This window comes from Balaenoptera ricei, chromosome X (genome assembly GCF_028023285.1).
Source record: "Balaenoptera ricei isolate mBalRic1 chromosome X, mBalRic1.hap2, whole genome shotgun sequence".
Taxonomy (NCBI): Eukaryota; Metazoa; Chordata; class Mammalia; order Artiodactyla; family Balaenopteridae; genus Balaenoptera; species Balaenoptera ricei.
The window spans coordinates 104616197-104644044 of record NC_082660.1 but is presented as its reverse complement, the minus strand read 5'-3'; the positions used below and the strand labels follow the sequence as shown (position 1 = coordinate 104644044).

The 27848-nt window shown below is 35.6% G+C and overlaps 1 protein-coding gene across 1 annotated transcript; it reads right to left on the bottom strand.

Annotated features, from left to right (window-relative positions):
- Positions 1-66: 66 nt before the first annotated feature.
- SLC6A14 (solute carrier family 6 member 14) lies at positions 67-23274 on the bottom strand. The gene is made up of 14 exons (XM_059910153.1): positions 23148-23274; positions 22035-22200; positions 18127-18258; positions 16487-16648; positions 15547-15685; positions 14263-14395; positions 12534-12674; positions 7509-7737; positions 5554-5679; positions 4232-4350; positions 3584-3683; positions 3216-3325; positions 1051-1218; positions 67-346 (listed from the first exon to the last, which is right to left on the bottom strand). Exons 1-14 carry the CDS (start codon positions 23193-23195, stop codon positions 200-202), a joined length of 1920 nt encoding a protein of 639 aa, XP_059766136.1. The 5' UTR covers positions 23196-23274; the 3' UTR covers positions 67-199.
- Positions 23275-27848: the final 4574 nt, after the last annotated feature.

Sequence of the window (27848 nt, the reverse complement as noted above, 5' to 3'; positions counted from 1 at the left end):
AAAAGAAATATAATAATCACATTGCTAAACATTAGTAGATTCACATTTTTATATTACATTCCTGCTTAAATGGGAAAAAAAGCTCATCATACTATTATGAACCTAGTATATACGTTTTTCTACTCAACATACAAATAAATAAAAATTTCTATTCTAAAATAATCACATTACACAACCACATATTTTTAAAAACTAGATCTCATTCTGGTTTTCTACTGCCACTAACAGTAGGTATTTCATGGTCAGTCTCTTTTTCACGATCTACCATGTTTTTATATCTTTCCCCACGATGTCTTTCCAGATATGGCCCCCAGTTAGAAGCTGGTCTGCAGCAGCTTACAATGCGCTGAAAAGCAAAGAAAAAAAAATGAAAATTTTAGAGTGTTAAGTCTCCTTGCTAACCAAAATGAAATAAGAACCATAGAAAAGTAAAAAATGATCATCTAAATTCTTAATATACTGTCTACCAAAAACAATGATACTCAAATGTAACCAATTGTTAATAGAATTGTATTAACTACAAAGCCAAAATAATTGAGTATGTAAATGATTTCAAAAGAAAGTGTTTCGTGAACCCATTCAAGCAACAATATCACTTCATACACTTTCACTGAATTCTCAGACATTTCTATCCTGGCCTTAGGGTGAGGGTTAAGTGAGGATCTAAACCAGTGTATGCCTGGGAAGTTTCAAGAACCAAAGAAAGGGTCAAACCATTGATCTAGATCCACAAAGCACTCACCTAGATCTTGAACCCAATCTGCCTGCTGAGCCTACCTTGTCATTGTCCTATTGAGATGTCATAATCAACTCCCCTAGGCCTCCATGGAAGAGGGATAACTCAGGGTCTAGACTGGGTTCAAGAAATTTACCAGAGTTTTCCCAGTTTTGACATGCTATTACAGTATCTATTATAACCACATGAAGTTTTAAAGGCGAAAATTATAGATATAAAGGAAAAAGGTCATTTGCTTTGTGTCATCTCAGTAGAACTCAGTACGGGTATAGATAACATAACTTTTAAAGTATAAATAATATTAACATGCTTACTTGAAGGATGGTTCCTTCAGCTTGAATTATTTTTATAATAGCCATAATTGGAATCCAAATAATGCAGAAAATAATCATACACCAGCCTATAGCAACTCCCCAGTCAGGGTATGGAATTTGGGCATACTCAGGTCTATGAAATTGTACCAATGACCAGATCAAGATTGCCTGTGAAAGTAAAATATGAAAAGAAAATGGTAAAGATTAAACTTTATTGCACTAATGATTTCATTTGCACTAAGTATTAGCAATTTGATTCCATTCCTTAGAAATAACTTATCAAAAGCAATTAAAATGAAAATACTTTCAAGCCAACTAAGATAATCAGGTAACTAGCTGGAAGATAAAATACTAAATGAACCAATCTAAATAACTTGTATTTGGCTCTGAATAGATTCTTCCAAAATTAGCACTTCCATATACTTATAAAAGATACAAATACTTGTACAACATGTATTTCAATAAAATACTGAAATACAACAACATGTATTTCACTTATAGTAGCATGGTTTTATTCTGTGCTATAAGCTAGCCAGCATATCAATTAATCAATGAGAATGTAAAGTACACTTTAGTGAACATGCTTTGTACCTTGCTTAGCAGTTGTTTCTATTATTTTCCACTACACAGAGCACCCCTTACTCCACACCCAAAACACACACGCATTCACACATTGGTACATAATTACCAAAGCACCCTTCACTTTCTTATTGAGAAAAAAACAAGCTCAATATATGTTTGGGCAAAACAGTGACTCTTCAAGATGAAAACACTTTAAGGCCAAGTTTTTTAAAAAGTGTTTAAAAAAAAACCTACTAGAATGTTGCAGCATTAAAACTAATTATTTAGAAATCTGTAAAGCAAACAAAACAAAATGAGCAAAAACTAAAAAATCATCTAGTAGTTCCTCTAAATTTACCTGTCTTGAATTTTATAGATATTCAAGTTTAATTTTAGAATTAAATAGATTAATTTCTTTCATTTCATTATAGTAATTTAAGTTTACTTCACAATTACCATAATTTTACATATCTACAAGAGAATGGCTGAGGGATAGTGGAATCTAATATATATGACTTTATACAAAATAGATGATAATGTATATCATTTAATATCTAATACTTTTGCATTTTAAAGTAAATCCAGTTGTCAAACCTTGTAATCAGTGAAAATTAGCTGGCTAAAAAGTCTAGTTAGATCTTCTAAGTTGGTAAAGGGCTTATATTATTATGGAGACTTGTGGAGACTTGTCAAATCAGGAAAACAATATTTAGTAGCACTGTGAAAATCATTTTATTTCAACACACCCAGTTCCCAACCGCTCACTACTTGAACCTGACCTTATAATGTTAAAAACACCCTCTAAAACAAATTCTAGATCAAATTATGTAATGACCTTTTCTAGGAAAACCTTTGAAGCATGGGGGCAGTGAGAACCAAAGCATCCTCTATAAGGTTTTGCCACTGCCCCACCCCCACCATTATCTCTAGTCCATAGAATTCTCTGTCCCATTAAGTGTTTATTTTGGCATTCAGCCTTTTACTGTCCTGAGCTTTTATTTAAAGATATCATGTCCATATGTCATGTTTCTCCAAGAAGACATCTTTTGCTTTCCCTCAGCTCCTAGATAGCACCAATTTTTAACATGAACTATTGCCTTTATTGACACACGTGAGTTTCTTTTAGTAATTTCAGATACTAAACACTTCCCATAAAAAAATATGCATTAACAACTGAGTGTTGTTTCTTAGCAATTAGTATATTTAGATTGAATTCCTTGAAGGCAGAGACTGGGTCTTAAGCAGAGAGGTTAAGAACATTGTAGATGGCTCAGCATATTTTTTAGGGAATGAGCAAATGACTGGTTTTTAAAAATTTATCCTATTGATAATTTTTAAGTATCTAGGACCTTTAAGTCTATAGGAACCTGTTTATTTTCTCAAATGGTAACTGTTTAAGCCTATGGCCTCAAAAATAATGCTACAAAGAAAGGCATTGTAATTTAGGCAACTTGGAGGCGCCAGTCATGAAGTAAAAGTTGAAAATCATTACTTTATGACATTAATTTGCCTTACTGTATTCAGTGTGAATAATTCAAGTTTACCTTAGAAGTGTTTAAATGTATATATTATTGATACCAAATTCATGGCATGTTAATACTTACTGTTAAAAGGACAGGCGTAATGACAAACCAGCAAGCTCTCCACCATAGCCAGAATATCCACCTTTTTGCTCCAATCATCATTTCTATATCTTCAATGAATCTGTTGCCTCCTAAAAACAACAAAGAGTACATTCAGCCCTTATTTATACTTTCATTCATTAATCATTGTGGCCCCAAGTTATCTTTCCATGTCTAAACATTTTCCAATACTACAGCAATGAAGCATATATATACCTTTAACTACATTTTATTCATAATAAATTTTTGTCCAGTATATTATACTTAGCTATTACAGTAAACATAATGAGAAGGAATCAAACTAAGTCATTTTAGTAAAATGTGTAGATAATTCTATAGTCACTATTTACCATAAATCCAGATGATTCCTATTAGTTCCAGTATAGCTGCAATCAAAATGCCCCATCCAGCACAGAAGTGGTCAATCAGATGAACCCAGTAAATTCCAGCCTACCAAAAAAAATCAGTTACTTTTAAGTATATTTTTAATTATTTCTATGATTGATGAGGTACTCAAATTGAATCTACTAATTTGATTTTAACATATGCTCCTTGGTTTCACCTCTGCCAAAATGCGAAAAGGAATGTTTTCAAATGTAAACACAAACATGGCTTTAAATATCTCAAACAGGATGTACCTTTTATTCTATACTGAGTCACTGTTAAAAAATAAGCATTTGGTATAGTTGATTATCAAAATGATATGCAGTGTTTGCTCTGTAGTAGCTGCCAAGAAATATAGCCTATGTTTTAAGTCTATAACTTTATTGTAATTGGGGAAATTGTCCACTATTGGGCTTTTTCCCCCTCTGCAAAATATACTTACTATTGAAATTGTGTTATAATGGGGGGAAAATCTGGGCTAAAACTCAGAAAATCTTGATGCAAGTCAGACTTGGACTTGTCACTAAACATCCTCTTAAACCTTGGCTTCTTCATTTAGATTATAAAGTACATTCCAACTAATATTTTGTCTATGAAAAAATGCTGTAGTATACCTGAGTCACACAGATGAGGCCAAGGAGAAACAAAACCAAGCAGCAACACAAAGTTATGGGAGCCCTCATTTTCTTCATCACTTTGGGAAATAAATCTTGAATCGTTGTTGTAATCGTTTCTTCAGAAGGGAAAAAATGACATGTCAACTCATTTGCCAATAATTTTAATCACAGAAATCAACTTCTATTAATCAAATTTACAAATATGTGTTGAGAATATACGCTGGACCCTACTTCTTACTTTTAAAAATCCACGGGGTCCTTTCTCTTGGCAGCGACCACTCATCAGTTCTGATAAAAATCAAATGCAGCTCTATTTGTTGTTTTTAGTCTATTTTATAAGGTTTTTCATTGGTAGCAATTATAAGGTAACAGGTTCCCGAGGGCTGAAGTAGTTTGAAAGAGGGTTATAGGGAAGGAAGAATTCTAGTAGAACTTTTAAATAAGGCGAATATTTGAATAAATGACATGGAGACAGAAAGGCCTTCTAGGTTTAAGAAATAAATGTGTTCGTGAAACAGGGTACTGGCTAAAAGTAGGATATATGAGTAAAAGGATTAAGAAACATATTCGAGATTTTTGGAGGGCTTTGAAAGTCAACTAGAGGAAGCTGAACTTTATCCTGTAAACTATTAAAATGGTTTATGTAAGAGCACGATATGATGAAATTCAGAATTTTTAGGTGTGTACCCTAGGGAAAATCCCTATGTGTACACAGAACCATGTGCAAGAATAGTCATTGCAGCAGTGTGTGTAATTTTTAAAAATTGGAAATAATCCAAATGCCCATCATTATGGCAACAGATTGTGAATTAATTAGCGCTATATGTCTATGTATCAACATGGATTCATAATACATATAAAAAACAACTGTCAGAATGATATGTATGCTATGAAACTTCACATTTATGTGAAATTTTAAAAATTTATATGTTATTTATGGATACATATAAAATGTATACAAACGTGGTCTGAATAACATACATAATCCATGGTGACGGTTGCTTCTAAGAAGGAAGAAATGTGAATTGTATTAGACAGAGAAACACAGGGGACTTCAAATTTATCTATAACAGTTTAGTTTTCTAAAAAATATCTGAAGCAAATATAAAATATTAATCTCTGCTCCTTTTGGGTATCTGATACATGAGTACTTTGTATTTTTCCATATTTAAAACTTAAGTTAAAAAGAACTTTCAGAAAGATGATTCTGAGAGTAAAAGCTAGAGGGGGGCAACAAGGGTAAGAAAAGGATGTTTTTAAGTAGAGGAAACATGAGTAAAATATAAGAGGGATATGTTAACATTGGGAGTATTACTTACCAACGGAAGCAAACTGAGAGTCGAGACCCAAAGTCAAAAGCATGAAGAAAAATAATATGGACCAAAATGGCCCACCTGGGAGTTGAGCTAGAGCTTCTGGATAAGCAATGAATGCCAAATCAAAACCTAAGAAAAATCAATGGCATTTTAATTTAAAATTAGTTGCCAAGAAAATTCACATATTTGAACATTTTCAAAATAAGATACTAGAAAAATCTCATTTTAATTTGGCAACCCAATCCATAATATACATTCTTTAGCAACTGTTTCACTTTCACTTTTAAAAGTGTTTGACTGGGTTGTTCTACGATGTGATAATGTGAACATGTGACGTGAATTAAGCTAGTGAGATAAATTTTGTAAATGGTACATTTCTCACATAAGAAATCTTAACTATATCAATGATTTTGTTCAGCTGATTTTATTTATTTTTTAATTAATGAAGACCAATTGTCTTAAACTCCAGAAACCTAAATTAGGTCACCTTAGCCTAGAAATTCTAAAAAAATTACGCTATCAAGAAAGATATGTTCATGGAATTAACTTTTTAGTTTTTAACTCTCTTTCCAAATGTTTACCCAAAATCACTATATGTAGTGCCATTTAATTTATTTTTTTCACTGTACATTTCACAGCCGTGTAGTGCCATTTTATTTTTTTATTGAAGTATAGTTGATTTACAATATTATGTTAGTTTCAGATATACAGCATAGTGATTCAGTATTTTTTGCAGATTATACTCCATTATAGGTTATTACAAGGTAATGGGTGTAATTTTAGTGCCGTTTTAATTATTATATGGATACCCGCAAAATTGTATGTAATGAAACTATAAATTGAATCTTATTTTCTATTTGGTTTTTTTTTTGGGTTTTTTTTTTTGACTTATTTTAAACATTTTATCAAGAAGGCACATTATTTTTTTTTTAAACAGCAGGTTCTTATTAGTCATCAATTTTATACACATCAGTGTATACATGTCAATCCCAATGTCGCCCAATTCATTCTATTTGATGTATGTTACCTTTAGAGACGCTTTATAAGAAAATTTCAGTCATGTTATATGATACTTAGTTTTAAGTATTTTAAGTTTCTCCAACCTCCCAGAGGACTGACCTAGGAGTCAGGAGAATTAGCTTCTAGCCTAGGCTCTGTCACTTCCTAATGATTCGATTTTCTGCAAGACATAACATTTCTGTGCATCAATCCATTCCTCTGTAAATGAGGAGCTGGATACTAGATGATCTCCAAAGTCCTTTCTAGTCCTAACATTCTATTCTCATTCATCAATCTCTCCATCAAATGATACTAACCATAAATAGAAATTTAATAAGAAAGTCCTACTTAAAAGAGCCCTAGAATTCTGTTCCTGAGGATCTTTAGGCAGATAATTAAGCATCCCTAGTTAATGTCTTTAAAGTTAGGAAGTTCACTAATCAGATTCCTTTAAAGCTGGACACAGCTGTATACTCAAAGTCAGTTGTGTTTCTATCTGTATGACATTTGTGCGTTTTAAAAATTCAGATTTAATAGTGTAATTTTACATGGATTAATTTTTATATATAGTCTCTCATATATTCATATATACATATTAACACACACATGTATATATATGTATGTGTATATAGATATACATACACACAAATGAAGATAATGCATGTAAAGTGCGTAGCATGATGCCTGATACTTGCAATTGTGCAGTAAGTAGTTCATATTAAGGACTAAACAAAATTTGGAAAAAATATTCTTAAACAAGGGTTCTGTAATGTACTGTTGTTTCTCAGATCATCTAAGAATTATTAAATCATTAAAACAACCAAGTTATATAAGATGAAATGAGAAAGAAAACACAATACCCTAAATCTTGAGTGCTCTAATTGCTATAAAATATATCAGTGTTTCTTAAATGAGCTATATTGAGTTCATCAAAGTTAATAATATATAGCATTACATACCTGATTTTACAACTTGAGAGACTTCCTTTCCAGATATATGAGCCATGTGTCCCAATATAGAAAAAATAGCAAATCCAGCGAACACACTAGTGAGGCAATTTGTCAAGCAAATTACAATGGCATCTGAGAAGCAGTTGTTATTGAACTTATTGTAAGATGACAGAGCAACTAAACCACCCCAAGCCACTGACAAGGAATAAAATATCTGTGTGGCAGCATCTTTCCAAACCTACAAGAGAAAATAATATTTAAAAACACACTCTTAATTTTTCATTTGTATAAAATATTTCATATATACAAATGAATAAATATTCATACAAGAACAAAATAAATACCCAAGGACCCACTACTCAGCTTAAGAAGTAAAATGTTACTAGTCTATTAAAGCCTCCCTGTGCCCCTTCCTGATCATATCACCCTTCCAACCTCAGTGGTAACTGCTATCCTGACTTCTGTGTTTATCATTTCTTCAATTTTCTTTATATTTTTACTAACCTAAACAATATGGCATTTAGCTTTACATGTTTCTGAGTTTATAGAAAAGTTTTCTTAAAGCATGTAAACTTATACAACCTGCTTTTTCCATTCAGTAGTGTATGAGATTTTTCCATTATCAATTTGAACCATATGAAATTTCAATTTTGTAAGTCAAAAATGAAAGAATATAGGCAAATTCATATGGTTCAATTAAATGTATGTAGTTCTGAACATTTTTTTCCACTGCTGTATTGCCCCACTAAATATTGCCAAATTATGCTCCAAAGTAGTTCTATCACTTTGCACTCCCACCAGCTGGTATGAGAGTTCCCATTCCCCTACATCCTTGCCAACACTGGTCAGAATTTTTAATACTGTCCAAACTAGTGGCTGTGAAATGAGTTTTGATAACCCTAAGTACTTTATAAGGTTTAGCATGTTTTTATGTGTATATATTCCATAGTCTTTTCCTGTGGAATTCCTGTTCATATTTTTTGCCAGTTTTTTGTTTGGGTTATTCGCCTTATTTGATCTCTAGGAATTCTTCATGTAGTTGGGATTCTAATCCTTTATCTGTTATATATGTTAATTTTTTTCTCCCAGTTTGTGGCTTATTTTTTTCACCTCTTAACATTGTGTCCTTTGATGAACCAAAGATTTTGTTTTAATGTAGCTGAAGGTATTCATCTTTGCTTTTATGTATTGTTCTTGATTTCTCTGACTTAAAAAAAGAATCCTTAGCCCAAGGTCATAAAGCTACTATCCTATATTTTCTTCTAAAAGGCTTAAAGTTTTGCTTATATCCTTAAGTTTTCAGTTCACCTGAAATTGATATTATGCATATTAAATTAGAAATCCCAACACATTGTTTTCTAAATGGAATATCAATTATCCGAAGATCATTGATATTATCAATTATGTCCAAAGATAATTGATATTTTCAATTATATCATTTGGATATCAATTATATCAATTGGATAGTCCATCCCTTTCCCACTGACCTGCATCCCCACCTCTGCCGCATATCAAGTTCCATATGTTCATGAATCTGTTTCCGAGATTACTATTCTGTGCCACAGGTCTGTATGTCTATACCTAGGCTAACACCACATTATTTTTATACCTATAGCATTATAATATTGTTTCATATCTGGTAAGACAAGTCTTCCTCACTTCTTCAGAAACACCTTGCTTTTTTGCCTTTTCTCCTTTGCATAAATTTTAGAATAAATTTTCAAGTTCCACGGAAACTGTGCTGGGAATTTGATTGGAATTCTATTTACTCCACATATCAACTTGGGGACAATAAAAACATATTAATTCTTAACAAGGGTGGTACTAGGCAATTTTTGAAGAATGATGATACATTTAGGCATCCCCTCAATCACCCAGTACCCTCATTCCATGTTTTGATTACAGCCCCACGTGGCTGGCCTCATCTCTCCATCTAATTCGACCCCTTTATCATTCCCCCTTTCACAATTTACCCCTCCTATGTCTTTGCTAAAGGACAATAATAAATCTTAGAAACTAACCTAGGTAAATCCATTTTAATAGTAAAATTCTGTAGATATAACATTACCCCAAAGAAAAATCTAATTGTGAAGACTTCACATAATAGGGCTGGCATGTATGTAGGCAAAAGTGTGTTTTTAGTCCATCTGAAAACAGGACTGGTCAGTGGAAGGCAGGCCGTATAACATGGTGACTAACAGTTCTTGCTCTGGAGTCAAAAAGAATGAAGCCTAAATCCAGTGTGTCTCACTTTCATTGAATTTGATTTATTTAACATCTTCAAGCCTGTTTCATCATCTATAAAATGGAGATGATGATGATAATAATAATAGTAGTAATAATTATGTGTCCTAGGAAGGATGTGAGAATTAAATGAGATAACATATGTAAAGCAATTAGTAGGATACTCAGTGATAGCTATTATTGTTTTTATGGAAAAGAAACATAAATTGATACTCGGTTTCTTTTGTGGAAGTTAAAAACAATAATTTTCTCCTTGAAAGGTATGTAATCTATTTCCAATTTCAATTGAAATAAAGTTGTTAGGAGTGAAATAAATAATTACTAGGTCCTCAGAATACAGCTTGATGTTAGATTATTATTACATTTTATTTCTCACATGATTTTGTTATATATAAGTGAAATATATATATAATATATATACTGGCAGGAAGCCAATAGGACGTAAAATGGATGGATAAATAGATGGATAGATAGACAGCTAGATCATGGTTATTTCACTTATATATAACAAAATCATGTGAGAAAAAAATGCTTTCTTATTTCTCAGGCAGTTGTACTTATTAAGAAATGAACAACATGCTTATGTTGGTCTCTCAGCTGCTTTGACTTGATACATTATGTATGCATATGTGAGTCGGGGGAAGGAGGCTGGAGGTCGTGTGGCAGGTCTGGGTTGTGTAAGAATGCTACTGCATACCATGATGTACCTAGGCTGCAAATAAAAGTGAAATATAGTTCCAAACATAGTTATAACCTCTATATCTACCCATCTCATAGCTATATACAAGATGAATAGTTGAGTGATTAGGAAACCTTAATTCAAGATGCAAAAGCAGGCTATGTAAATTTAATTAAATGTGAATCTTCCTGGGTCTCAACTTCATCACTGTAAAATGACGGAGTTAGTAAAATAGTCACTGGAGACCCCTCTAGCTATAAATTTCTATGGTTCTCTACTGTCCTAGAGATATCAGTAGAGTTCAAATACTTAAAGAAAAGGAAAAAATATATACTTATGATTGCATGTTTAGAATATGGATTGGAGAGGAACAAAAAACATCTAAGAAAAAATTCTCATTGCCAGCAAACCCAAAGAAGGCCTGAGGGTAGTGTTTGTGTTGGGGTGAGGAGGTAGGATGGTTAAACTGTATGTTTCATAAGGAGCTTTAGGCTTAGCTCTGATGTTTTAAAGACAATAGAGACACTGAAACACAGACCAGTATAAAATAGTCATATAAAATTTTCAGGATAGTTTCATGGAGCTATAAAGCCCAGGTGATCTGGGGCTTGTAAAAGCCACTTAAAGGAATATCAAAGGGGCTTTTCAACTGTGCTCCAAGTTATGAGGTTTAAAGAAAATGGAGGGTCCACTTCTTAGGGAAAATGTTGCATCTACAATAATATAGTATTATATAACAGCAATAATTAAAATACTTGTGTGCTCATATTTATATAACTGTTTACCATTTCAAAGAACATTAACATATTTTATCTTGTTTAATAACCTAACAGAGGGAAGATGATGAGTCCCTACTTCCATTTTATTTGTTTCTCATCTGTTACCCAAAACGGTCTAGTTGGAAAGAGATTAACAGACAAGATTAAAAGATATGAGGCCCAAGGTAAATGAAGAAATCAACAGTGGCCTACGGACACATCAAACTATGTTGATCGCCAACACATAAACAATAAAAGTTCATAGTTCTAAAATAATTTACGGTTTTATGGTTAATTATTGAGTGAAAATTATTTGGACACACAGAAGGTAACTGAAGGCCAGAGATTGACCTCTCAATTTTCAAAAAGGTAAAGGATGGATTTCCATGACTAAAAACTGATAAATTTGACTTGCTTACCAGAAATGTTCTACAACAAATAATTAAATATCCGGATTGTGAGTATTTAGAAAGTCACAATTGCTGGAAATTAGCATGAGTTCCACAAAGAATACCATAGCAAACTAAAACTAATATCCATTTTGGCTAACACTACTAATATGGTAGATATTATAATGTTTCTTGATTTTAATGTAATATCGTGGGGTTTTACCTGACCAGAAGCTTAATGTGTTCCAAGAATGTGACATGACTACTAAAAAAGTGGAAGTGTTATTAGCCTGTATCAATAGAAGCATAGTATATAGAGTACACTTACTGACAATGCTGTCTTCAGTCAAAATTGTAAAAGATTTTATGTACCTATGATACACACAGCCATTGTCTGGCGATGGACTAATATTAAAAGGGGTTACCAATTCATATTCATGGCACATATTTATGTGTCTGGTACAAGTAACAGTTTTGTTTATGGAATGCTTCATCCATTTCAAATTTATGTTTTAACTTCATAATATTAACTTTTGATATTAACTTTTGAAGACAATTAAAATTTATATTAGACCATTAAACCATCAGCTATAATCTTTAAATCTACTACGAGTTTCTCTGATAAGTCACATAGCCCTAGTCATCAATTTGTGGGTATTCATGCATGAAATATTCTTTTTCAGATTAATAAGCCCCAAATCCTTTTGGTCAAATAGAATCAGTTTGAATAAAATGACTTTGAAAATCCTATTGCTAAAAATGATTGCCTCACTTCCAATAAGAGAGCATTAGTGTCATGTTAAATAGTTAAATCAGACATCCTAGGGGACGGAAACACTACTAAACTTAAACACATGTTCTTTTGCAAGCTACTATATTATGACACTCAATGGCAATCAGAGATTTTCAATATTGGCTTTTACATTTTACCTCCTCAGATAATTTGAAATCCAAATTGTCTTACCTCAGCTTCCCTAAGTTTTGTAAAATTTGACTGTGCTCCAATATAGTATGAAATGCCTTTTGATGCACCATCCAGAGTTGCCCCTCGGATCAGCAGGATGAGCAAGACAACATAGGGGAAAATAGCTGTAAAATACACCACCTACCAAGAAGAACAACCAAAAGTTCATGTTATTGTTTTAAATCATGGTGTATAATTATATACAAATAAAGTTATTAGCCAGTTGAAATTAGTAAAATAAAGTATCAAAGATTTCATTAGGTTATTAATGTCTGATAATACTAATACCAATGTTGGCATAATTTTCTCTTTCTGTTCTCACCACTCTCAAATGATCCACTTTCAAAACACTCTGATGTATGAAGCAATATTTACCAGGTTTGTGTTGTAAATACACAATACATTAGCAATGGTAACTTGGAATCTAGATCGAGTGCTTTCCTAAATGTATCCTAATAAATGTCTGAGGGGACTGAATAGCACCTCTTGGTAAATTATTGCATTGATGTGGGAAGGGAAATGATTTTAAACCCTGCAATGATACTCAATCCCCAAGGAGAAGGAAAATCTCCTAGTAGGTGTCCAAATCCCATGAAAGTTGATTAAGTGAATACTGGACACTTGCTATTATTATCCTTAAAGCTACCATTAAGAGAGTTTGATAGCACACATATATACATGTGAACTGCTTGTGTCCTAGATAATACATGGTTCCAGATGAGCAGACTGCCTTTGAGGCTGGCTTTTCATTAATGTGGATGATTTCTTTGGTCCATAGATGTCCTATGTTTGATAATATGCCCAAGGAGATGATTTAAACAAGTCATCCAGAGACCAATAAAAATTAATTGCGTGGGTAAATGGCTTTTAATGGATTCTTTCAATATTAACATCAAAAAGGAACCAAACGTTTCAAAAATGTGCAATTGCAACATTATTTTGGAAAGTTTCCACTGACTTTGTGATGTTCACTGTATTTTTGTGATCTAGCAGCATGTCTCATTACAATGTAACATTAATTGACTGTGCTAGATATTGTACCAGAACACAAAGATAGTATCCACAGTTATTCCTGTCCTCTGTCTTTAAGGAAATTTCAGTCTAGTGGTTACAAACACATACACATTTACTTTTCTGAGTACTGTACAACTGCTCACAGAGAACATTTCATATTGTTCTCTGAAATTGCCACAATGCTCTCTGAAAGTTTAAAAAATAAAACAATGAAGTGGGAAATGTTTTTCAGAAGAGGACTCTGCTGAGACAAGGTTCTGAGTCAATTTTGGCAAGCTTTAAGAGAACAATGGTATAGTTTTTTTCCTTCTCTCTCTAACAAGGGGAATCCTGACACTGTTAACCTATATAACATATATAACAAGGATCTAAACTTTCCAAACCAAACATTGCAATATATAATTCCATTCAAGATGCTTCTTTAGTATAGTAGGACAGAAATACTCCCAAGCCTCAGAATGCTGTGTCAGCTAGAAGGACCCAAGTTTAGAGAAATTGCACACATCTAGTACTAATTTTTGCTTGTTTTGTTTTCTTTTTAATAATAGCAGTGTTCTTATGTATTTTCTTAGAGCGAGACTGCCTACTTAGAAAGCTTTTCACACATTTGAATGTTCCCATCATAGAAAAAACATGCATTTGGTACTACCTGGCATTGAACTACAATGAAATGGGAAAACAGCTACATCACTGTCTAATGTGTTTTCTAAATTACCTTCCCAGAAGACTTGATTCCTTTAAATAGTGCTGTTCCAACTATGAGCCAGGCCAGAAGAAGACAAAGTGCTAAATACCACACAATGACTCCAGTCTCATCCAATCCGCTTGACCGTTGGAGCGCCACTTTACTGAAAACACATAAGCCCTTTGATGAACACACGATCACTTGTCTTAATACATTGAATTTTTTAATATCTTTCATCCAGGGAGAAGGTTCATGAGTATTTTATTAATACATCAATGTTGTATGAGCCTTTTATTGATACAATTGTATGGAGGGGCAAAAATAGTTCAGTGAAAAATTAGGCTCTGAACTTTCTGGTCAACTGCAGCCAATCCAAAATTCCAAACCCCAGAATAAAAGATCCACTCATTCCTTTAGCTATGATTTTCCCCTAATATTTCAAAGCTCCTGTATGGAAAGAAATTAACCTTACATCAGATTATTTCATTTTACTCATTACGGTATTTTTTTCTCAAGTTCAAATGATGGAGAAAACATTTAAATTGTATTAAATATTTTCTTATTCATCATACTTGTAGTTACCAAACCTAAATGGTCCCATTATTTATACCTTTTTCAAAGGTATAATTCCATGATTTCCACTAGGGACATATATGGATCTAGGATTTTAATTCTTAGCTTGGTATTTGGAACATTTCAAGGTCCAAATTTTAAGAGGGTCACACAGAGCAACAACATGGAGCTGAGGAAGAGCTCATTACAGCAATAGTCAAAGAAGTTATGTAAGGGTAAAGGGTAGGTATACAGTAAGGAGATTAAAGAGAGATCACTTAAAATTAATAAAAGCAAATATAACCCCAAACATCTATTTTTACCATATAATGACAATTATAAGCAAAATGGATAATGAAGAATCGCAGCCTTAAATAGCAATTTTGCCCCCAATATTACTCATCACCCAACTGTTTATCATTAGAACTTGCTCATTATAGTCTAAAAGTTGCATATTTTTCCTTCAAAGCAATGCCCTAGCTTCTACCTAATAAGCACTGTATAAATCATCACTGACAACATTGTGCCCATTTAATAACTAACTTATAAATGACAATCTGTTAACTATGAGCTAATTTTGCAGGCTACTACTACTCACACAGGCTAGGTAAACATTTGAGTCAAACGAAGTATAATTTGCTCTGACTCCCTCCCGCTTTTTTTTCTACTTATATGAGTTAAGAAAAGAGCTGATCAATATTTTATTGTTATAAAAATTTTTAATAACATCCGTTTAAGATGTAGATAATTTACTGTACTCACTTCCAATATTGTTCACTGGGAAGCTGCCCTGGCTGATAAACTTCACTTCCATTGATGCAGGTAAAATTGTTGGCGTCTACCCAGCTTTTATTCACTTGGAAGATTTCACCTAGCTTTATACTCACATTACAATGTGTCACTAAAAATTAGAAAAAAGAATACATACACAGACACATACTTAGTTTTAGAAGAGTACTTACCTGGAAAAAAAAAGTTTTAATGATGAAATATTTAAAGTACTGTCTAAATTGTTACTTGGTGAAGATGGAGTAGAAATCTTACAAATGGAAAAAGCCATGCACATTCAGCATCTTAAATCCTCTCTACTACTAAGCTGGGGGTGAGCATGAAAATATCTGCCTTTTTAAATTGTGGTTATATTTATAGTAAAAACAGCTATAGAGTAATAATCATTTCAGTTTGGATTTAGTGCTCTAAGGAACTTTTCATATGTGGACTTATTTAACCTATATAGATAAATGACACCTTTAAATTCCTAAGAAGTGTTAAATCTTTATCACTTTATCCTCCAATATACACAGGCAATCCCAGTGGTAATAGTCTACAATATTGATGCTACATTATCCCAAAGATTAGCAACACTCAACCATCAACTGAAACACTACTACTATCATAAATAGTGCTTTTCTCTCTTACCACTTTCCCATTTTCTTCCTTTTCTTGATGCCCACAACTTAGGCCTGCAAGAAGTACTCCAAGTAGTGGTTTAGCCTTGCTGGGTGCCCTCAGTAATTAACATATGGCATTAATCAGTTTTCAGGTTATACATGCTTTATTCTGCTTTTATCAATAACCTATGGCTCACTTAAAATTGAACCTAAATTGGTTAGAAAATGATTTAACCCTTTAATCTTCTTAGAAAATATAAAAGAATGATGCAGAGTTAATAATACTTTTTAAATAAATAAATGAATTTTACCTATAGGCGATCTGCTACAGGTTTTATCTGCCCAATAAGAACAATTTTGCCATGGTAGTTCACGTTGAAAAGAAGCAAACATGTAGTAAAGACTATAGGCAATTATGACATTATAATAGATTGTCACAGAAATGGATATCAGGACCATTGTAATCCCCACACCTGGAAAAGAGAACAATTAAAATAAAAAACAAGTGAAATTTGTTTTCCTAATTCATAAAGCTGCATTTCAATTTCCACAAAATCTATTTTAAAATGAGAAAACTGTTTCAATGTTTTCTCTCTCTTTTTTTTTTTCTTTTTTTGTTGGGGGGAGGCAGTACTACTGTCTGAGTAGCTTTCTTCTCAAAATTATTTTGATGATTGACTTTCTGAGACAGTTTTTTAGTTGATCAGAAAAAGGTACTAAGATCAAAGACCTGTATTAAGCCATCGAATTCACATAAGGGAAAACCATGTTCATTATTCTTTCTTATTAAGTCTGTAAATTCTGGTCAGAGTGGATACTATTAAAAAAAAAAAACTATTCAAAGCTCATATCCTATCGACTCGTTGACCAATACTTCCCTCTTCATCTATAAACCAACATTTTTTTTAACATCTTTATTATAATTGCTTTACAGTAGTGTATTAGTTTCTGCTTTATAACAAAGTGAATCAGTTATACATATACATATGTTCCCATTTCTCTTCCCTCTTGTGTCTCCCTCCCACCCTCCCCATCCCACCCCTCTAGGTGGTCACAAAGCACCGAGCTGGTCTCCCTGTGCTATGCGGCTGCTTCCCACTAGCTAGCTATTTTACGTAAACTGGGACGAAGTGAGAGAGTGGCATGGACATATATAAACCAACATTTTGACAAGTAGAAGATAAATCCTCTGAATGAATGTCCTAAAAGGAGAGTGTACAGCATTTCTACAAGTGCATGTAAAGAAAATTCAATAACTCAGTAACAATCCAAACTTAAACTTCTGAAATTTCTTTAACTCAGTAGTTTCAAAATACAGCAAGCATACTGAATGTAACTCCTATGTTAAGACTAGCTTTTGAGGTAGCTTCCTTAATATTCCAGCACTATATTCTATTCACCTCGCTATAAATATATTTTTGATGTTACACTGAAGCCTTTACAAGTAGTTTTCAGCAGCTAGCACATACCAAAATGATATCTAATCTTCAAACAGAAAGGCTGTTGGATGTTTAATAACAATCAAAGCATTTTAAAAAAAAACGTTCCTAGTGTCCTATTCCATTAGGAGCATCCAAGAAAAAATCGTGACCTGCCCTTCAACTTTTCTGAATGAGGCATTGTAAAAGATATGCAAAAGCAAGAAGACGAAGACCGCATATGAAGCAGGAAAAAAGCCAGAGCCATAAAGTTAACAAGACTGTTTGCCAAGAGAATTCAAAAGGTGAAAACAGGAAAATAATGACACCTTTACAACTCTCTCATATCCTTCTTAACCCCTACCATATCTGCAGCCCAAGATAAAGAGAAATATAAATTAACATTTGATTTCTACATTCGACAGTGTCAAATAGTCAGAAAAGCAACGTATGCCCTTTTGCCTTCAATATGAGGACAGCTGTATGCAGGAATAGACCAAGAAGCACAATAAGGAAAACATTTTAATACCAACCTTGAAACAATGGTAGAATCCTCCAAACTGAAACTGGACCTAAGCTAGCAAATTGTCCCAGTGAGCACTCTAGGAAGAACAAAGGTAAGCCAGCCAGTGCTAGCATAATCGCATAAGGTATCAAGAAGGCACCTAGAAAACACAAAAAAAGAACCAAAGCACTATTATATGCCCAAATCTTGATGGCACTTTGACAACTAGCACAACATTTTGAAAGCATTCTGATATAGTGGAGTCAGAGAGTACTGGGTTTAGGCTCCAAATTTACTACTGTCTGTGAGAAAATAGTTGATTCTCTAAATCTTGGATTCCTCATCCATGAAATGGGGATGCTAGTATTACCTAATGAGGTTGTTGTGATTATTAAAAACAATAGCCCGTAAAAAGCAATCCAGAGAAGTTGAATGATCACAGGCTTTGGAGCCAGATAGCCCTAGCTTTATATCCTGGCTCCATCATATACCAGTTATGTGACCTGGGGCAGCTCACCTAACCTCTTAACCTTGGGTTCCTCATAAATGGGAAGAGCAATGCCAGCTCATCAGTCTGTGGTAAGGGTTAAATCACAGAGCCTATGTGAAAACACTTGGCGAAATGGGCAGGCACATAGTGTATTTTCAAAGTGAAGTTCCCTCCTTTCTCCTTAAAAAATAAACAGTTTTTAAGACTTAGGGTTCAAATGTTAAATGTGGTTCAAACTGGAAGTTACTGCAGCTAAGTTCAGTATTCTCCAAATAGTCATAAGGGTCTTCACTCAACGTTAATAAGAAACATTATTTTTGGTAGAAGAATCTGAACAATTGAGATGCATTCAGAATTAACTTTCAATTTCATAAGGACTAATTCTCCTACATTTAGATTATTCAGGCCCATTTTTGGTTTTTGTTTTAAACCTCTTATTATTTTACTTTTTTTCTGCCCGCTTTTAGGGCATAATACTATTCATTAGAACTATGACCAGATTTTTGGTAGAGGCAGGGACAGAATATTAAGCTTATTGTTCAATATTCTAGAAGTCTTAACAAAGTTTAATAAGAAAATATGGAGATAAGTGAATAAAAATAGGCTTTGGATTATGTACATTTCATTTAGCCATGTTACATTTTTTTCCTCATATATTTTTCCCATTATGATACTATAACATCATACCTGGGAATTACATTTTTCTAACCCTAAAAATATATTCTACTAAAAATGGGAGACAATCGGGCTTCCCTGGTGGCACAGTGGTTAAGAATCCGCCTTCCAGTGCAGGGGACACAGGTTCGAGCCCTGGTCCGGGAAGATCCTACATGCCGTGGAGCAACTAAGCCTGTGTGCTGCAACTACTGAGCCTGCGCTCTAGAGCCCACAAGCCACAACTACCGAGCCTGTGTGCCACAACTACTGAGCCCGCATGCCACAACTACTGAAGCCTGCACGCCTAGAGCCTGTGCTCCGCAACAAAGAGAAGCCACCGCAATGAGAAGCCCACGCACCACGACGAAGAGTAGCCCCTGCTCGCCGCCGCAACTAGAGAAAGCCCGAGCACAGCAACGAAGACCCAACACAGCCAAAAATTAATTAATTAATTAATTTAAGAAAATTAGGAGACAATAAAGTACTTGTTACATACAAGTCACTAGTCACCAGAACATAGGGACAAATATGTTTTTATAGATGTTGCAATGTACATACCATCATTACTATGACTAATAGAAGTTTAATTCCTACCAATGATAAATATGAAGAAAAAGTAATACAAAATATCCCTATTTAAACACAGCAATAAGCAATGCTTTGCTAGCCCGGTGTAACTAGGTTTTTAGACACACGCGAAAAAGGATTTTCCTCAATGCTGTATAAGGCTTTTCACCCATTATATTATTCCATTATTAATAACAACCATAACTGGTAAATTATCAGTCCAATATAGTGGTCACCAATTGTTAGTCCTGCTGACCTAGACCCTAAGGTAGTATGATACTTCTCTTTCATAAACTGTTAAAAAGTTTCTACAGATAAAAATGACTCCAGATTTTAACAAGTCTTTCAAGCCTGACCATAATTTTAAATCTAATCTATTAACATTTGACAAATTTGAATTTCATGTTCCTCTTTTACCCTTGGGTAAAAGAGAAAGAAGCAATTGAGAGAGACTAGATCATCCATTACCCAAATGATGTGATCTTTAAAAACTGAGAGCCAATATGATATATTAATTTTTAGAGGAAGTGGTGAAAGAGGTAATAGCATACAATAAATAATACCATTTTATTTCGGCTAAGTTTAAGAATTCTCTAGTAAATCTAGTTTAATATAGTTCCTGGAAATTTATAGTAAGTACTGGGCCTATGTATGATGTCAACTCACAGGGAATTTCCTATTCTAAACTTGAACATAAGAAGCTGGAAAGGAACCTGAATGCTTCTCTCCACTGCACGGACCTTAGGACATAGACACCAAAAAGATTGTGATTCCTGAGTCATCTTCCAGCTCAAATTTATACCAAACCCATGATTAAACAATGTACGCTCTAGAAAGGGTAATTTATGTCACCAACACTTAAAGTGTTTGATAAACAGAGCCCCTTTCTTAACTCTCTGAAGGCCAGTATGAATGTTTAATATAACCAATTAATAAGAAATATAAGATTGAAATATCACCACACAAAATCCTATTGTACCAAGAAGAATACTTATAGTGGCATCGTTTCACTGGTATCCAATTATGAAATATAAAGGGATGTCACCCCTACACTTCTAACAGAACCTGTATACAAGCAAATAAAATATGGTAAGTGAAAAGTGGTTTCAACATTACTAGAAGATTGTGCAATTCATTTTGTTTCCTTTTGTGTGCCACTTCAGACTTATTATTATTTTTTTATTCTTTAATAACATCAAATATCAAGTCATTGCTTCCCTAACTGGTTCCCAAACTTTTTTTACAGTTGGTTTTTGTTTTTTTTTTTAACTTTGTGTTTATTTATTTATGGCTGTGTTGGGTCTTCGTTTCTGTGCAAGGGCTTTCTCTAGTTGCAGCAAGAGGGGGCCACTCTTCATCGCAGTGCGCAGGCCTCTCATTATCGCGGCCTCTCTTGTTGTGGAGCACAGGCTCCAGACGCGCAGGCTCAGTAATTGTGGCTCACGGGCCTAGTTGCTCCGCGGCATGTGGGATCTTCCCAGACCAGGGCTCGAACCCGTGTCCCCTGCATTGGCAGGCAGACTCTCAACCACTGCGCCACCAGGGAAGCCCCCAGACTTATTTTTTTCTCCTTGTTCTAATGGAGTCTTCCTTAGCAATCTATGAGGTATAAACCGTATTATTTTGCAGAAATTAAACACCTAGCCTTGATCTACATTCTATCGCATTTTCAAAGGACCTTCTACATGGTCAATCCAATTTGAAATACATGTAACTGAATATTGCAGCTTAAAGTACAAAACCTTTAATTCCTTTTTAATCAACTCCTTCCACACTTAAATTTCCAAAATGTAATGCCTTATTCTATTTAAGCAAACAATTTATTTGAGCTTCTTATGAGAATGAGAATTCCCTGCCTTTTGCTTAGATTCAGCTATAAATTAGGCAAAACACAACTTGAGTGTGAACAGATTATCATAGGAAGGTGTAAATTAAGAAGACTAAGTCATAGTTGAAGATGACATGGGATTTCAGATCAGAAGCTCAGAAGTGCTAAATATACAACTTTTATCAAGTTTATATCTGAACATCTTGTGAAGCCAGCTTTCCAATGTGAGCTAGAAACTCATAGTCTAATAATAAAACGCAGTATGCTCATTTCCCATCCTCCCACTAACCCATATTATCATATACCTTTCCTCAGTTGTTAAAATATCCTCAGAGGCCATAAAACACCGCACTTAAAACTGAAGAGGAAATAAATTGAGGTGGGGGGGAAATACCTCCGCCATTGTTGTAGGTCAAATATGGGAATCTCCACACATTCCCCAATCCCACTGCATATCCAACCATAGATAAAAGGTAATCCGATTTTTTGGACCAGTTACCACGGTCCAGATTCTCATCATTTTCACCAATATGGAAATTCTCAGATGAAGCCGTCACTTTCTAGAAAAGGGAAAATATCAACAGCTTTTTTTTTTTTACTATTAAAAATTCCACATACGCATAATTTCACAAATCCACAGAGTGACAGTGAGACAGAGACAGAGAGAGATTGAGAGAATGAACCCTGAAAACCATAGCCAAGGAGGACACTTTCCAAGGCTGGGGAGATTTCTGAGGATGGCTGCTTTTACTTTACAACGTTTATCCCATGAAATGAAAAAAGCTCTGTAGGTGGATATTTTTACTACTTCTTCGGGTTAGATCATCCAAATTGTGGTGGAAAGGGTACATGTGGCACCCAGCATGAAGGGCAAATGAAGGTGGGAAAATAAAATTTCAAATACAAAAGTCTTAAAGATGAATTAGGTAAAATCAACGCTCTTGAAATCGGAGGAGATATTTGAGAAAAAGGATGAAATATACTTTCTACTAAAAATAAAATTCATAGACTCTTTTTCATACTGGCTGGTAGTTTTGATGTTTGGAGTTGTCAGGGAAGTTTAACTTCTCTCCATATCTTGGAGAGTAAAATCAGTGCTTTTCTGAAAGCCACAAAATAATATTCGGAGACAAATTCTCCTGTCCCACCAGGTGGAGCAGTTCTCGCTCCACTTCAGAGGACAGGGGAGAGTTCCTCAGGTCAGATAAGGACAGTACTTTCCTCATTTCCCTCCCGCATATGGACACAGTCTGGAGAGGGACAGAAAACACAAGGTGGTGGGCACACCCAAGGCAGAGGATGAGGTGACCCTAAGTCTTCTAGCCACCAGAGTAAGAACTGTTCTGTGTTTCCTCTACTCTATGGGGACATCTTGGGCACACATGAAGGCAGTTGAACAGAAATGTGGAAAACGGAACAGTTGCAGAGAGCAAAATCTGAGACTTGCCTCCCCTTAAGTTTTCCCTTCCCAAGCCCTCCGCACCTCCCATAGCTCCCAGACTCCTACCTCCTTCCCTCTGCACTTGAAGAAGCTCGGGCACTTCAACTTGTCCATGGTTCACTGGCTCCTTGGGCTGCTCTGCCTGTCTCGCAGTCTGGCGGAGCTTGACTGGTGGCAGGTGCACACCCTCCCGTCGCTACCTGCCGGAGTGAGCCACCATGCCCAGGGGTGGGACCATTTATGGAGGTAAGCTCTCTCCTCCCCCCACCCCGAGCACCCTGTCGTGTCAATTACTGGAAGGGACTAAAGTGAGGCTCCGGTTTTTCCCCAGGTAAGCTGGCATGTAGCAATCCCCTGCCCTGGGCCCCGAGAAAGGGCTGGGCTGTGAGAGAACACAGCAGTCAGAGCCGAGATGACTGACAGCCTTTGACTCAGAGCCGTGCAGGTGCCTTCGCAATCTTACCTCCTTTCTGGGGTTCCCTGATTCCTCGTAACCTCCTCTCTTAGTCTGGTCTCTGTCCTGAGGCCAAGTGCTGATCTCCACCGGGGCTGGAGGTGGGGAGGGCATGGTCTGTGGGGTCCATTCCGTTCCCCAAGATTCTCCTGAACAGACTGTACTGTCCTGGGCGCCGGGATTTCCCAAAGTTTTGCCCCTCACTAGAAAGCACTTGATCCCCTGGGGCAAACACTGCTCCCAGAGGGAAAGCTCCTGAACTGGGCACCTTGAAAAGCAGCCAGCTGAGATAAGATTACTCAGCTGGCTCTGCCTGAAAAGAGCAACTTTGAGCCTATGTCTCAAGCACCTTTCTCAGCCTTCAGGACAACGTTGTCTTTTACAGGGATCGATTTCAAAGAGGCCAAACAAAACAGATTATTGAGCAGGTTTACGGGGAATTTTAACCCTAACCAAAGACTTCACTTTGCAAGAAGGGCGAGGCCTAGAAAGTAAACTATGAGGAAGCATCCCAGCTTGGCCAGGGAGGAAAGTATTATTATAATGCTGTTTACCAATGTAGCACCTTTTCATCAGAAAACTCAAAGGATTTAAACTCGATCAGACACATAAAAGATGATGGCAGTTCTATGAAGCACAGTACAAATCACTGCATGCGGAGGAACCAGCCTAGAGCCAAATCCTGTATCCTACGTTGCAGGTCCTTTGTTCTTCCATTTGCAGTACAAATATGCCCTGGGGAATCTGAGCAGGTAAGGCAGAGGAAAGTCCACGAGTGAAGTGGGAAGGTAGTAAGGAGAAAGTATCAGTAAGTTTCATCTAATTTTGTCTTGAACACAGCACAGGCTGGTGTGTGTGTGTGTCTGTGTGTGTGTGTGTGTGTGTGTGTGTGTGTGTGTGTGTGTGTGTGTCTGTGTGCGCGTGCGCATGTGCACGTGCATGGACCGATTAGCGTTATATGCTACTGGTGTGACCTAAAGGCTAAAACAAAGGAATTACATTAGCCTGTCTTGGCCATAGAAGAGAGGAGAGGAAGGAAGACTTATAAACCTCTTTATGAAAGAATGAGCTAAAAAGAAAATCTAATAGCATTTACCAAACTATCAAAGTCCCATATCAAAGTTCTGTTTGCATGGGGCACTGGATACAGATGGTAACCGTGGGAATAGAGACTAGGAATCTATCTATCCCAGGGGTAGGTGGTAAGCAGAGGAAACAACCAGCAATTTTCCCTGCCTGTTATACAGTAGAGAAGCTTCTAACAACTTGGAAAGTTTAGAGGTGTAAAATTTAAGATAGAAGGTATTTTAGAGAATGTATTGTTTGTTTACTTGCTTGCTTCGGGTATATTATTCCCATTGCCACGCGTGGCTTTCCATGACATGGTTTCTTCCTACCTTTTCAGTATCGTCTCTTGCCATTCTCTGCCTCAAACTCTTGAGCTTGTGTGTCCTTTCCTGTGCATGCACATACATGTTGTTACTCACCTCTGTGCCTTTGCTCATGCTGTTTCTTCGTCTGGAAATTCCTGCCTTCCTCATTTGGCTAACTACTACTCATCCTTTAAGACTCTGCTTAGGCGTTACCTCCTCCAGATCTTTCCACAATGGTCGCACCTCTATTACTACAAACTGGGTTTAGATGCCTCTCCTGTGGATTCCTATGCTACTCAATACTCATCTTACATTGTGTGAAATTATTTGCTTACAGTCCTCTAGACTGCAAATTCTCTGAGGGCAGGGAAACTGTCTTAATCATTCCTGTATTTCCAACGCCTAGCACAAAACCTAACAGACACAGAGAAGGCACTCAGGAAATGTTTATTAGAAAATTTGACTCAGAAAAGGCCATTTAATAACTTTGTGGTCAAAGAAGGGAAAAGACAACTGGTCTAGAATCCATCCCCAAAAGATCATAAAATACCAGGAGCTCATTTTCTCTTCTTTGGGGGTCTGACTTATTAACTGATGAACAAACCGTGTTTGTGAATTCCTTTATTTATGGGACTTGAAAGAAGTGTAGAAATTGAGTGGGAATGTTAGCACAAGTTCGTGTGCCCGAAGTACAGTGAGGCCAAACAAACCTAAACATCGGAGTTTGGAGCAGAGAAAGGTTTATTGCAAGGCCATGCAAGGAGACGGGTGATTCATGCCCTAAAAAGCCCCCGAGCTCCCCGAAGGGTTTCAGCAAAGCAGTTTTAAAAGCCAGGTGAGGGAGGGGGGGTCACGGGGTATGTGATCAGCTGATGCACAATTCTCTGATTGGCTGTTGGCGAGGTAACGGGACTGTGTCACAAGGGTTAACATTATCAGTCCTTAGGCCTGGGCCCATGTGCTCATGGTCATCAAATAGTTGACATCTTCCATTTGGTGGGGGGTTTTCACACCTGTAAAACAACTCGGGAAATGTGCATTAAATACTGTTATCTAGGTACTTCAGAGAGGAGCTAAAGCAGAGGACATGGGGGAAAGACCTGTCCCAGGAAGGCCCTGTAGGGTCCTGCTCGGTTACAGGCACGAGAGAGAGGAAACTACATAAACTCAGTCACAGGGTAGGAATGAGCATAGTATGGGAGAACATGAAACGAATCTGTTTGTTGGGGTTAGAAATAAAGTTGGAGAGAGAAAGCATGACCATTCACGTGCCTTTAAATCCAGGCCTAAACCATGGTCTGGTAAGCTATAGTAAAGTGATTGCAAACTTGGGAATCACACATAGCACACTCTATTTTTGTTGTGCAAAAACACCTCAAAATTATGACGAATGACCTTCAAGCATCAAGTTGTGCAATGCTGGACTTTAAACTATGGGCCGTCTCCTCCAGGACACACACACCTCAGACATGAATCTGCTTAGCCTAAAAAAAAAAATCATTGACAGAATTTTAAAGATTTATTTAGTAGTAAGTCATTAGCAACTAAAAATCAGCTCCTAACTATGACTTTGTCCAGGAAAAGAAACATTAAAATAAAAACTGACCTAATAGTTATAGCCCACATTCTTTCCCCTTCTTACTGAGATTAAATTTATGTCACTATCCATGGAAGTCCCTTCGATCTTATTTTTAGTCACTAAGTATAAAAGGGTATCATTATCTAAGGCTTTCTTCTAGCTGTTTGGATGTGAAAATTGTGCACAAATCAGAAGGCAGTTGAACAATCTCACAAACCCAATGCCTTACTGAGTAACCACACTGTTTTCTAGACTTCATCTGGAAGAACCCTATTAAACTTCACCAGCTGAAAGTATAAGAGAAGGAACCCTACTAGTCTACCTACAGGAAAAAGAAATATATTTCTGGAAAAATTCTCTTATAGTAAATGTGTGTTTATGAATTATCCCTTTAAAGTTTATAGTTTCAGACAACCACTTTATTCAAAAATATCTGACTATACCCATAGTCAAAATATTAATAATTTCTGAAAAAGTTTCATTCAATCCTAGGAAGTAAAACATACTTAGGAAAGACAATCACATAGATTTCCTTGCTGCCAGCCAAAGAGGTAATGATTCTCTAGCTATGTCAACTAGTGAAAGGACAGAGAAAATGCTTACTAGTTTCCTACAGAATACTAAAGGATAACATGCCAGAGACCCTTGAAAGGAAACAAAGGCGCCTGATGCATAATTTCATACTGGTGCTTTCTAAACAGGAAAAGTGAATCTGTTAACTTTCATGATTTTTTTTTTTAACATTCGCCATAGCATATCATACAGCTTTTCTTAAGTATTATGTGTACAAATCATAGGTGTACAACTTGATGAGTTTTCACAAATATAACACTCCCATGCACCAAGTTCAAGAAACAACAGTGCCAGAAGCCCAGAAGACCCCTCCTTACCTTCCTCCCGTTTAACTGCTATCTTGAATTCTAACGCGGTAAATTAGTTTTGCCAGTTTTTGAACTTTTCATAAGTGGAATATTATGGCATATACACCCTATGCTTGACTTCGTTTGGCTCAACATTACATTTTGGAGACCCAACTGTACCGTAACATAGATCTGTAATTCATCTATTGTCATTCTGTATAGTATTCCAATGTGTGAATATACCACAATTTATTTATCTGTTTTACTGATGACATTTGGTCTGTTTCTGGATTGAGGCTGTTTTGAAGAGTGCAGCTATGAACTTTCCTGCAACATTGTCTTCTGTACGTGTTTCTATTAGATATAGAGCTAGAGTGAATTTTCTGGATCACAAGGTATACCCTGTTCAGCTTCAGTAGATGTTGCCAAACAGTTTTCCAAAGTGATTTTCCAATTTACATTCCTACTAGCACTACCCATAGATTTTTTTTTAACATCTTT